Source organism: Sorghum bicolor, chromosome 9 (genome assembly GCF_000003195.3).
Source record: "Sorghum bicolor cultivar BTx623 chromosome 9, Sorghum_bicolor_NCBIv3, whole genome shotgun sequence".
NCBI lineage: Eukaryota > Viridiplantae > Streptophyta > Magnoliopsida > Poales > Poaceae > Sorghum > Sorghum bicolor.
The window spans coordinates 3,350,717-3,364,299 of NC_012878.2; the positions used below are offsets into that span (position 1 = coordinate 3,350,717).

Sequence of the window (13,583 nt, forward strand, 5' to 3'; positions counted from 1 at the left end):
ACCGATCAATAATTCGCAAGACAGGGCGCTGCTCCAAGGATTGGAGACATGGAAATAACAATTCACATCGTGCGTTTTAACAAGTGGATGGAAGCATGCCTCCAATGCAAATATATTATTCTTTATATCTCAATAATCCACATCAATCATTAGCAGAGCATTGCATGTGAAGGGAAGCAGCTAAGTTAGTCTTTCTTATTAAGCTGCGTACGTATCCGCTATAGCATCTTTGTGCTGATGTGCTCCAGAGTCCAGACGACGTCCTACCATACCCTTGTGCCACCAGGTGCGGACGAGTGGGATCAGATACGGTCAGGTGCGAAATTTCTGTGAAACTTTCACGAACAAAAGTTGGTCGTCGCGTAGTAGGCTGTAGGCCTAATGACAGTCTAACAGCCCTGCCGCTGCAGCAGTGTTGTCCTTAATTGTAGTTTCCTACGATCACGGGTAGCACGCGCGCCCCTACGTTCCATGCCACTTTTTTGAGGCAGCAAAAAACTAAAAATTTAAGACATGGGATTCTAAATGATAATCAAGTTCTTCATCTTCCATCCATCTCCATTTCAAAAATTACACTTTTGCTCTGCCTATTTTTAAAGATGGGTCGCAACGGACCACATTTAGAAATCGATTTCTAGAGCCGTTGATTTCTTAGTCCTATAATATAATAGTTGACTAGTTGCTTGCACCTTGGGTGTCAGCATTTTGTAGTGATGTTTGCTAGAAAGGAGATGGTTAATCCGGAGCATGCATTTTTGCACTATAAAAGAGTCCAATAGCTGCATTTTCTTTTTACTAAAAACTTAACCTAAACCCACGTACGTATATGTTTCATCAGTGAATGACGAGTTTTATCAGATGTTCAGATCTAGTAAAAGTCAATTATCCACAAACGCCTGCCAATAAGCAGCTGTTTACAAGTTGGAAACAAGCGTTTTGTGTGGTACTACTCCGTATATATATACCGAAGATACCCCCAGGCCAAGCGCATGCGTCGCCGTTGCCGTCGCCGTCGCGCCCCCACCTCCCGTCCCCTCCGCTTCTTGGAAACCCATCACTAGCGCGTCCTGAACCGGAACGGCGACGCCTCCTCGTCGTCCTCGGCCGCGGCTCCTGCTGCTACGGCGGTAGGTGCCGCGTCGCCTTCCTTAACTGCTCCTGCTCCTGCTCCTGCCCGCATCTCTTCTCCTTCCTCCCATCCATCTCCCTGCTGCTCCCACTCCTATCCTCTCTGCTCCGTCCGTCCGCGTGTGTGCTCCACCCTCCTCCACCTGTCGCCGCGCCAACTGCCCCCGCCCCTCTCATGTCAGTCCCCTGCCCGCCCGCACCATTTCTCCTCCTTCTTCTTCTTGGAATAGCTCCGGATTCTGATGCCCGTTTCGATCTCCAAAATCTGTAGGACCGGGCCGGGCGACGAGCTGGCCGAGCTGCTGTGGGACCACGGCCCGGCGCTGCGGAGGCCGCCGCCGCCGTTCCAGCCTTTCACCTGCAGCGCCGCCGGCAGCAGCAGGTCACACGAGCTCAAGCGCCACCCCGTCCCCGTCCCCGTCCCACTGGGCATGCACACGCACGGCGCCGGGCTCGGGCTCGGCGGCCTCCCCGTCCACGACGACGAAGACGACGCCGTGCCGTGGCTGCATTGCCCCGTTGTTGTCGACGACGGCGACGCCGACACGGCGCCGCTGCCTCCCGAGTACTGCGCCAGCCTGCTGTCCGAGTACTCGGAGGCGGCCGCGCCAGCGGCCACGGCCTCCCACGCCGCGGCCGTCGTCCCGGCCGCGCCGCCGCCGCCCGAGGCCGCCGTGGCTAACAAGCTGGCCCCGCCGAGCGCCACTGGCAGCGGAGTAGGGGAGGGCGTCTTGAACTTCACCTTCTTCTCGCGGCCTCTCCAGCGGCCGCAGGCGGCGTCCGCGGCCGCGAGCCACCCCGTCGAGTCCACGGTCGTCCAGGCGGCAACGAACCGGCTGCGGAGCACGCCGCTGTTCTCCGAGCAGAGGATGGCGTGGCTGCAGCCGCCCAAGGCGCCGCGCGCCACGGCTGCAGCGGCGGCGACACCACCGCCTCCTCCACCACCACCGCCGGCGCCTCCTCAGCTAGCGCCTATGCTCCCAGATACCCGCCATGGAGAGACAGTAGCTCAACCCCGCTCGCAACCAGATGCAAGACCTCCCGATGCGGCGGCGGTGACGGCCTCTTCGGTCTGCTCCGGCAACGGTGACCGGAGCCAGCTCAAGAGGAGCTGCCACCTGGCCGCGGACTGCTCCGTCAGTCCGGACGAGGTAGCAATAGAATTCCCGACCACGCTCGCCACTGCAGCGCTCCCATTGATCCCATCCAATCTCCCCGCGCCCACCCTGAACCCTGCTTGATCTGAACGCCCGCCTCTCTGCTCTGCAGGACATGGACGACGAGCCCGGCGCGACGAGAAGGTCGGCGGCGCGGAGCGCCAAGCGCAGCCGCACCGCCGAGGTGCACAACATGTCGGAGAGGGTACGCCCGCGCCATTCCCCTCGATGCATGTCTCTCAGTCTCTGGCTGCCATGCCAATGCGTTCATTCGCACATGCATGGCATTGGCATGCCTGCCACTGCCACTGCCAGTGCCAGTGCCATCTCACTGACGGCTGACCGATCTTGCTGCCTGCGTGCGTGCGTTGCAGAGGAGACGGGACCGGATCAACGAGAAGATGCGCGCCCTGCAGGAGCTCATCCCCAACTGCAACAAGGTCTGTCTGTCTGTCTGCTCCACTCGATCGACCAGCTTCGTCGTCGTCGTCGTCGTCGATGTGCTGAACTGAACCACTGACGGAAAGCATCATCTGGCCGCTTCTCTCGCATGCAGATCGACAAGGCGTCGATGCTGGAGGAGGCGATCGAGTACCTGAAGACGCTGCAGCTCCAGGTGCAGATGATGTCGATGGGGACCGGGCTGTGCATGCCGCCGGCGGCGATGCTGCTTCCCGCGATGCACCAGCACATGCAGGCTCTTCACCACCACCACCACCACCCCATGGCGCACTTCCCGCACCTCGGCATGGGGCTGGGCTACGGCATGGGCATGGGCATGGGCGCCACCGCGGCGGCGGGGTTCGACATGCTCCCGCGCGTCGCGGCCGGCGCGCACTTCCCGTGCCCGCCGATGGCAATGCCGCCGCCGCCGGGGGCGGCCATGTTCGGCGTGCCGGGGACAGGGATGGCCACGCTGCCCGCGGCGTTCGCTCACATGGCCGGTGCCGCGCCGGCTGGACAGATGGAAGCTGGTGCCGGTGACGCTGCTCCTGCTGCTGCTGCGGCGGCGGCGGCTGCTGCTCCTGCCCGGCCAGAAGAAGCAGAGCACCCGCCGGTCCGCGGCGTGGCACAGGTACAGTGCTGATCGATCAGAGGTGTCCTGCAGCCGCCACTGCACGCACGCGCTGCCTGAAGTGCCCTTCTTCAGCTACTGATGTGTGCTCCATCCATTACAGGGCGATCAGGAGGCGCAGCAGCAGCAGCACCCGAAGCAGACGTGAAGGCGAAGGCGACGAGGTGCCTCCCCGCCCCCGCCCATCGTCGTGTCGCCAGCAGGCGGCTGCCGGAAGATTCCCCGCCCGTCGTCCTTCCTCGGAGTCATTTTCCTAATCTCTCGTGGTTGCTGGATCTTTGAGACGTCGTCGCCGTGACACCATGTCGCTCTGAATTTGGCTGCTGCATCTCCATCGACGACTCTGACGAAGCTCATGCATGTCATGCAACGCAGGGTCTGGACTCTGAAGTCTGAACTGGACAGACATTTTTGTACCGTGCCTGCTATAGCTTGCTTGTACTCGTACGTATACGTACGTAGGTTGCAGGAGAATGTAAAAAAGAGGAACTCGAGGAACGCCGTCCCTTGAACAGAAGGTAGTAGGCGTCAAGAAATTGAACTGTGAAATGTTCCCGCCTTTGATCGAGTTTGGGACGAACAACAACATCGTGTTGGGCAGACTGCTAACTCCTTTGCCAACCACTCGCACCTATAAATACCTAATGATCCAGGCAGGAAACAGACATATATGGGAGAGCTATATCAAGTGCCCAACCGTGAGTATGGAACTATGGATAGGCTCATACTCATACTCATACATGATACGTGTTGCATGTACTCTACTGATTCGTGTACCCATACTCTACGTACTAGCATTAGGCTACCCTCCAAACCCAACTCATGATGATGATGATGATGACGATGACGGGCGTGGCGTTCGCCGTCGCTCTGCGTCGTCTCGTGGCTGTAAGTTTGGAAAAGTTTTTGAATTTGGCTACTGTAGTATTTTTTATTTTATTTAAAAATTAGTGTTGACTAGTTATGTTTAAAAGATTCGTCTTGCAATTTCTAACTAAACCGTGTAATTAAGTCTTGTTTAGTTTCGTTTTTTTGGATTTAGGTATCGTAGCGCTTTCGTTTGTATCTGACAATTGTTGTTCAACCATGAACTAGCTAGGCTCGAAAGATTCGTCTCGCAAATTATAAATAAATTATGCAATTAGTTATTTTTGATCTAAAATAATGCTTTATGTATGTGCCGCAAAATTTAATGCGACGGGAATCTTGAAAAGTTTTTAGATTTTGGAGTAAACTAAACAAGACCTTAGTTTTTATTTTCGTCTATATTTAATACTTCACGGTTCACGTATGTCCAAAAATTCAATGTGATGGTTGAAAAGTTTTTATAAGTGAACTAGGTTGTGTTTGGTTCTACCCACTAAAATTTAGCTCTCATCATATCGAATATTTAAACACATATATGAAATATTAAATATAGATTATTTATAAAAGTTAAAACACAGCTAATGAATATTTTAAACTTAATTAATCTATGATTAAATACTAGTTGTTAAATAAAATAAAAATGCTACGGTATCCGTTAGAGCACTCCCAATGCAGAAACCATCGTGGTTTCTATAGATATTAATTGCAGTGCCACCTAATCATTTTGCTGATGTGGCAAGAGAGTTATTGAAGAGAGAGAGGAAAAATCATAGAAACTGGGTCTAAGTTAGAAATCATGTCTACACAAAATTCAAGACATGAAGTGATATGGTTGGCTAAGAATAGAGAGAGAATGAATGTGATTGGATAAAAAAAATATTCTATAGAAACTATCCATTGGGACCATACTTTCTATATACTCCCTCCATATCATATTAGCTGACGTCCTAGGCCTTTGGCTCATTTTCACATTAGTTGTCGTTCTACAGTTTCAAGGTGAACATTTGACGCTGTTGCCCATGGCTGGAGCCCGTCGCGCCGTTCATTGGAACCACCCCCGCATTGAACCGGCTCCTCGTAACCTCTCCCGCATTATCGTGCATGCAAAATAAACCAGGCCAGCAAAAATTTGTGGCTGCAGGGGCTTGAACTGCGGACGTCCACCTCGGAACGTAGCAGACTCGCCACTTGAGCTACTCATGCTTAGTGTTTAGAGAGCAACCTGGCCTCTATTTAATAAGGGCAAAGATGAGAAAATACCCTCTAATTAATCACTCTTTGGTTATCACAATTCTGTCCTAAACGTTAACTAAATTGATATAGAGAGAGTATAGTGTCTATAAAAATTAATAGATATAGATAGTTTCAGCATTGAGAGTGCCCATTACCACCTCCAACGAACATGTACAAAGTGCGCGCGATGGATGAGGTGATCATCGGAACACACACTGGCGGCAGCAGTAATAACTGTGTGCTGCTGTGACCCTGGGGCCTGAACAGTGAGCGATCTGACTGCGCAAGAGGATAAGCCGGGACAGTGGATGCTGTCGGGGGGCCGGTGGAACGGCGGATCACCGGCGGTCATCACTCATTTCCGGCTGCCTCTGCGCGTCTTCAATTCCGGCTGCTGCCTGCCGCAGTGCCGCCGCTCTCCTCTCAACAACAACTCTGACGCCGTCCACAACCGCCGGCGTCGATCTCCAATCGTCATCTCGTCGGGCGGAAAGGAGGAAACCCACCGCGTTGGGTGGTGTGCCTGCTTTTTTTGTGGCGGCGTCGCGTCAGCTACAGGGATGCTGCCGCCGCGGGGAGCATCGGTAGAGCAGACTTGCATGTGCAGTGCAGTGCCCAGGACCAGGATCCGTTGAACATTGAACATTGCGCAGCCAGAAGGGTCTCTCTTTTGCTTGTTTTTTTTTTTAACTCTCACCTGATACACAGATCCGGTTTATGCCTCGTTTGTTCGTGAAAAGAAAAGATTTTAAATACTATAGTATATTTATAATTATAGTAATTAATGTAAAATTATTAACTAATTAGGCTTTATATATTATCTCGTAAATATATATAAACTGTATAATTAGTTATTTTTAGTTTATATTTAATGTTCCACAAATGTGTCTAGATATTTGATATGAAAGTTTTTAGATAGGAACTAAATAAGGATTTAGTTTCATTTGCCATGATAAAACTTTTTCCCAAAACTTTTGCTGCTAAATTTTAGTCTTTGTTTGTGTTTGCATCGGTGACAAAGAAAATAATCTAAAAGTACAAAATAAGGTGTCCTTCGCATCGTCAATGCTTTTAGCCTAAATAACGAAAGTTTAGCAGCCCCCCTAACTTTTAGCCTTAGATCTATTTGCCTAAAACATGAGCTAAAGGTGTTGGACAAATGTTTTCTCAAATGAAATAAAGAGGACCTCAATATTGTCGTTAGAACTGTAAAGAAATTTGGATGAAATAAATTCAATATCATACTCTCTATGGTTTTTTTTAATTGTCACATTTGGGTTGTCCTAAGTCAAATATGTGCATCTTTGACTATTAATTTTAAAAAATCTATACAGTTTTATGTCAAAAGATTTATACTTTTAGATTTATGATGAGAAATACTATTATAATATATAATTCATACATTATCAAATTATAAGGATTTTAGAAAAAAATAGTTGGTCAAATATTGCAATGCTCGACTAAAAATAAATAAAATTTGACACATAAAAATTGAGTAGAACAACTATAAAAAAAGAGGGAAACTACTCCCTCTATCGCATTCAAATTCAAACGGGCCTCAGGACGAAAATTTCACTCAAATCAGGTCGAGTTGTGGTGGTGACGCGTGCCGGCAGTCAACGATGGCGGCATCAGTGGAGTGGAGCCCCTACAGCAGCAGCCAGCAGGGGGTGCTCCTGTTCCTGGATCCATATTGCCATGTCTCCGCCCAAGGAGAAAAAAGAAAAAAAAACAGCAACAGCCAGCCAAGCCACGAGCCAGATCAGAGCAGCCTTTGCCGTGTCGTTTGGACGGGCAGGCCGGTGATTCCTTTAGTGCGCACGCGAGAGGCCCACCTACGGCCCACGAGGATGAGCTGATTGAGAGGCGCAAATGATTTTTTGTATAGAGCCCGTCAGGGGCAATCATCAACATCAATCAAGGAGAGGGAAAGGAGGATAGAAAGGCCACCGACAGCACCACTGGTGGAGTGGGGATGGAAAGAAAGAAAGAAAGGAAAAGGCCAGGCCGCGAGGCGCAAGATGAACGGAGGAGGAGAGCGAATGAACCTAAGGGACAGACCGGTCCACCCATTAAAAGTGTAACGTGGGCCACTGGTCTAGAGTATGGGCCTCTCTTGATCGTGCGCCCATGGACACAACCAGGGCCTTGTTTAGATGTGAAATTTTTTAAAATTTCACTACTGTAGCACTTTCGTTTGTTTGAGATAAATATTGTCCAATGATAAACTAGTCAAAAGATTCGTCTCGCGATTTACAGTCAAACTATGTGATTAGTTTTTATTTTCGTCTATATTTAATATTTTATGCATGTGCCGCAAAATTCGATGCGATAGGAAATCTTGAATTTTTTTTGGATTTCGGGATGAACTAAACAAGGCCAAGGCAAATGTCACGGAGGTAGAGGTGTCAGGGAGCATTAGCGAAGCAAGAGGACATACACTGATACACGTGTAAAGCTATGAAATGCTCAACTGTTTTTTTTTTCTTTTTGTATTGTGCAATCAACAATACGGGGGAAAACATATCATATGGAGGAGAATGTTCTTGTTTGCGTTGGTGGGATATTATTAGTTCATACAAGTGTGATCATAAGTCGCGAGAGCCTGTTCGCTTCCCTTTTCGGTCCTTCTTTTTTCTACCAGCTAGTAGCGTTTTTTTCTCACAATAAATCAGCTAACAATAATTTCAATCATAATTTTTCAGACCAGCGAAATATGAGGCCATGAGGGGCTAGGGGCTTCATGTTGGATCCGCCCATGTCCCTCGGGAGCAAAATCCGCCTCGTCCCACCTCGACATCAACGCTCCGAATACTCCGACGACATGCGTTGAACAGCGGCACATCCCCGTGGAAGACGCTACTGTCTTGGTGCTGTGAAGGTATGCTAGCACACGCAAGGCCTCTCGTTCGTTAGTAAAACCAGGCACATCCGTGCAAGTTCCTCATCTTGACCTTGTTAAGTTTGATTAGCACATCTTGAGTGCCATTTTGAGCCACTAGTTGGTTTCTAGAATCTAGACACCCTCGACCTGCTTGATAAAATGCATGACAAGCATTTGGATTGGATTTTACATACAACGACTTTATGTAGCTTGGAAGTATAGTATTTTTGAACAGGTATTCTTGACAAGTATGCCACTTGGTTGGGCTCCAACCGAAATCATGGCAAGCTAGAGTTTAGACTTGCTAAAATCAAAGCTTGCCAAAGTTAGAGCAAAAAAAATGTAGGAATGCATTTGATTGAGTGCCGTAACATAGTAGTGAGCACGTTTTCTTCTTAATTATGACATCGAACAAGTTTCTAGTGGCTTTGCTACGATTTTGATCATAGAAAATTGGTGTCAACCAATCAATAGCCAAAATTAGTAGTAAGCCTGCACATTCGGGTTACCCGATTTTTTCAGGTCGGGTAGTTCAGGTAATGGAAATTGTTACCCGATATTTGTTCTGAAAAAACACTACCCGCAATTTCGGGTACCCGATAATTCGGGTTTGGGTTCCGGTATTCCCGATTTACCTGAATTTTCAAAAAATAACACACTATACAAAATTTCAATAGCAATTTATATATAATTTTAGCAGCAATTTGTATAGAATTCCAATAGCATTTTGTAGAGAATAATATATTACTATCACTTGTTCAAACAAAGAGAATTATGTTCTAATAAATTGATAAGTTTTAATATTTAACTAATAACACATGATAAATACAGAGATATAGACAAATATTTGGGTAATTCGGGTACTGAGGGATACTACCCGAATTACCCAAACTAATTTCGGGTAATCAAAATTGGTATCCGAATTTAGCATCGGGTACCTCGGGTTTGAGTAATTTGGGTCCGGGTCCGGGTAATTCGGGTACGGATAATGGGTATCGGGTAATTTGCTTAGGCTTAATTGGTAGTCACGCCATAATTTTGGTTGAGCTTGAGCCCAACACAAGTAGAGAACCTACTCTGTAGTCTGTAGCCGCGACGACCAAGAAAATTTTGGGTCCAAAAGGGCACATCTGGGCCTCAAATCTCCAGTAATTCATAGCCCATGGGCTGCGACGCACACGACTCAACAATAGCAACGGCCCATAGGCCATAGCCCTCCGCGCTGCTTCCACTTCCAGTCCAGCGCCTGCGCTGCTGTGCTCCGCCCAAAGTAGACCAACAGGCGCACAAGCGACAAGCGCACCCGACGCCCCCCCACCACCGCCGCACGCACCGCCGCGCCGCAGCAAAAGCGAAGCGAGCCGGAGCGGGATGCGGGAATGCACGATCGCCGCCGCCCGCGGCCTCCTACCTCCCCGCCCCACGTCGCCGCGGCCGGCGCGCCGTCGCCGAACTCGGCCTGAGCGAGCGGTTGCCTTGCCTGCCTTGCCACTGCCAGGTACCCACCCGCTCCGCACTTCTCCGCTGTTCGCGTGCCGTTGTGTTGTTGGTTCGTCGACGCGGTTAGAGATTCGATACCGGTGTTGGCGCGCCGTTTTGACCCGCCCTGTCGGCCGTCGCCTGTGTGAGTGGGCGGGGTTGGGTCCGCATGACTGACCGCATTGCTGCATTGACGCTTACCGGGGAAGCATCCGGTTGGTTGGGGGGAGTGGGGGTAACGGTGGCGCCGAGTGAAGTCTCTGGATTTCATAGTCATCACGAGGTCAAAACTTATTGACGTTGTAACTGAAGAGTGATGGGTGGATTTTTTTTTCCTTGGAGGAGATGTGGCCATTTGCATGTTTGTACTATTCTAATAGAAACATTGTACAGTGGCACTGTGGCATCCTTTTGACTGAATTGCAGGTAGCAAGCAATCTGTGTCACCTTCTCTACCACCTCACTCTGTCTCCACACATTCAGTATGTAATTTGTTGTTCCAGATCAACATCACCTCCTGTAACATATCTGAAAAACAAACCAAATTGGTGCTACAGATAAGTTAATTTGCGTTACTCCTTGAAAATTAAGAATCATCCCAAACAGGTGCAGAATACAGGGCTTACGCTGCCAAGCTTCGGCCCAGAGCCGCCCAAAACAGTTTTTTTTGAGGGTCAACGACGGGGGGGGGGGGGGGGGGGGGAGGCGTTCCCCACCTGAATAAAACTTTTATTTTAGCCCAACACGGCTCGCAAAGTGAGGTAGCAAAATACAGTACAAAAACTGCAACTATGCAGTTGTTTCCGACTGAAAATCGGCAAGGAAACAAGGAAGGAAGCTGTCTATACTGAAGAAAGCCTAGCCATTTCAAGAATGGAACACCACTGGTTAACTACTGCTCGTTTTCGCCTTGGAAGTCTGAATTGCCAGAGTTCTGCTGCAGTCTTGCAATCGTGGAGAACACGATCGACTGAGTGTGCCTCATTGCTGAAGATCTCTGCGTTTCTGGCTTTCCAGATGTGCCAGCAAATTAGAGCAATGAAAGAGGAGAACTCAGGGACGGGGGCCGACGTGCAGTTGGAGACAGTGTGCAGCTGTCTCATGTCCATGGAGATTATGGACTGCAGGCCTAAGCAATGCCAAACCTTCCTACCGATGGTGCATCCGTGAATGATATGCTCTGGAGATTCGTCGCAGGTATTGCAGATTTCGCAAGTTGCTGAACCCACAATGTGCTTCTTAACCAGGACCGAGCGACACTTTATCCTCCTTTGAGTCAAAAGCCACATAAAACAGAAATTGGCAAAACAGAATTTCAGTAGCCTCTGTTTCTGCCCATACTACTGATCTTGTTTCAAATACATGGTGTGACTAGAAACTATCGCGCTTGATTTTGGGTATCCCTCTTTCTCCGAGTCTAATCTCTGAAGCAATACTTGGCCAATCAGTTTTGTGGATGCTCACATTGTTTATAAATTGTCGATGTTTGATGCCTGCTTCATAAGAACACCTCCTGAATGACTTTTTTTTTATTAATAGAGTCCCTACTATATATTACAAAAATTGTGCACAATATAGGTTGGGATGACATTGTATTTCAATTATCATTATCCAAAGCCCTTAATAAAACACAGTACTGTGCTAGTGTGCTGTTGCCTGTGAAACTCATTTTTGGCAGCACACAGTTATTTCCATTCTGTATTTAATCTCCAAAAAGGAGGATTCAACCTACAAATCGTAAACACTATTATTTGCACTGTAATTGTTGTTCTTTCTGTTCAATTATGAGTTCAGTTGACAGAATGGGAATGTGTTGTTTTTTTTATATACTAATCACATGCTTTTGTCTCAGTACAGATCAAGTGGACTATAATGTGGCTTCAAATGCATGAAAGGGGTGGATATCAATATATCATCAGATCTTAATGCCTCAACAAACTCTATATTTGTGATTGCACCTCTGATCATCTGCATTGGTAATTTACTCAAGCAAAATCAGATACATGATCTTAATATTGTTTTTTCATCTGGCAATCCTATTTGGGATTATCATGTAGAAGCTTTCATAGTTAGTTTGATAGGATAGCATACATCAATAAAACGGTTAGTATTAACAAAATCGACATGTTTTCCTATATCTGTAACTCTGTACCTTGCATTTCATTGGCGCTCCGCATCTATTGAGAGGGCTTCCAACTTTATTATCTCCTTCCTTTGCTCCTTAATTCTACCTTATGATTTTAGGCCATTCCTTTTGATTTACTGGACCTAACACAAATTCAGTGGCACACACTGCAAATTTCATGTGACCTTTGCAATAACATGGCTTTAGCTCTGTAAATTGTTTGCTTCTATTTGACCTGGTTATCACTGCGATTCATGTGACCTATGCACTATAGAAAGGACATGCTTGTAGCACGGTGGTAAGTCGTCCAGTTGTGACTTATGAGGCTACCAACCAGCGCTCGAACCCTGGTTCTCGCAAACAAGAAATTGCCCCCTTGCTGCATGTTCCCGAAAAGTATGGGTGAAGACCCAGCTTGCGGTAACAGTGTCCCTTTACAGTAAAAAGCCAGCTTTTGGGTGCCTTTTCCCGACCTTTCAAGTAATGTCTTCGGGATGTCTCTCACTCTCTCTCCTTGGAGCGAGGGTTTTGTTTTGGTTTATCTTTGTTCTGTTTTTATTTTGTTTTTTATTTTTGTTTTTATTTTATTTTTTTTGCATGGCTGCTGATTTTCCTAGCTGTTCAAAGGTTAACAGAGTACAAATATTTCTACAAGCCTTGACATCTGTTGGCACATATGTGTGGTCACAGTCCAACAATATAATTGATGGAACTATTTATAGTCACAGCTCATGCATATGGCTTGTCTCTAAAAGTGTAAATGACTAATAGGGGCTGTTATGAGTGTTGAAAGTAAGAGATTTTTTTTTCATTGAGGGCAAAAAAGTAATGGAACTTAACTTGATAGCTGCAGGCCCAACAATGGAGTACTATATTGGTTATTACAAGGCTTCCCCAGGATGCTTTCATATGTTATATCATCATGCTGATGTCATACAGAGGCAAGAGCCTTTCAGTACGTCATCAAGTAGGAATATATCTTTTTCTTTGTCTTGTCTTTGTGTTTTCCTGGTACCACTGTATATTATTTGATTTTGTTCAATAAGAGGATAAAAAGATCTCTTATGAGTTTGAATTGGTTGCTTTTCCTAACATTCACATTTTCAGCAAACTATAGCCATTTTAACTAAACAGGTTTTTTAATTAAAAATAAAAAATATGGTGCTTTTAGTTGTGTTATGTATTGTGTCAGATGGAATCAGTGAACTATTTTTTTTCATATTCTTTATTCCATTAGATCACTGATGAATAACATGAAACTTTGGTATCCCAGGTTGTAGCCCTACCTTATTTATATGGTTTGATTTTTTTTATATTGTTCCTTCTTTTCTGTTATCTTCCACTTGCTAATGATGATGTTTGGTGGACAACAATGTACTGTTGTTGGCAATGTTGAGACTGCATATTACAATATAAATTAGATGTCTTTTTTTCATCTGGAGGAGCACTGTCACTTCTCAGTTGCCATTTTGAATTTTTACTACTTCTACTTCTCTTTGACACTTCTTTTTTTTGCTTTCTTTTCAACTGATGTATTCATTTTTGAAACATGCAGATACGGCCAATAATGCAGCACATACGTCAGAGTAGATAGAGGATTCTTCTAAATAAAGATAATTAATTAAAGTGCATATG

The 13,583-nt window shown here is 46.8% G+C and overlaps 1 protein-coding gene across 2 annotated transcripts; it reads left to right on the plus strand.

Moving 5' to 3' along the window:
- LOC8071295 (transcription factor APG) lies at positions 981-3,969 on the plus strand. Of its 2 annotated transcripts, XM_021446910.1 has the most exons (6): positions 981-1,305; positions 1,400-2,279; positions 2,398-2,490; positions 2,660-2,725; positions 2,842-3,360; positions 3,464-3,969. In XM_021446910.1, coding segments are annotated over exons 1-6 (1,605 nt in total). In that variant the 5' UTR covers positions 981-1,303; the 3' UTR covers positions 3,509-3,969. The 2 variants fall into 2 exon arrangements, with proteins under 2 accessions (XP_021302585.1, XP_002439246.2); XM_002439201.2 differs by having other exon boundaries at positions 982-2,279.

Coding starts and splice junctions, on each gene's coding strand:
- LOC8071295 (XM_002439201.2), top strand. CDS start 1,371: ATGCCCGTTTCGATCTCCAAAATCTGTAGGACCGGGCCGGGCGACGAG. Junction 2,280..2,397: donor GCTCCGTCAGTCCGGACGAG/GTAGCAATAGAA, acceptor TCTGCTCTGCAG/GACATGGACGACGAGCCCGG. Junction 3,361..3,463: donor CGGTCCGCGGCGTGGCACAG/GTACAGTGCTGA, acceptor CATCCATTACAG/GGCGATCAGGAGGCGCAGCA.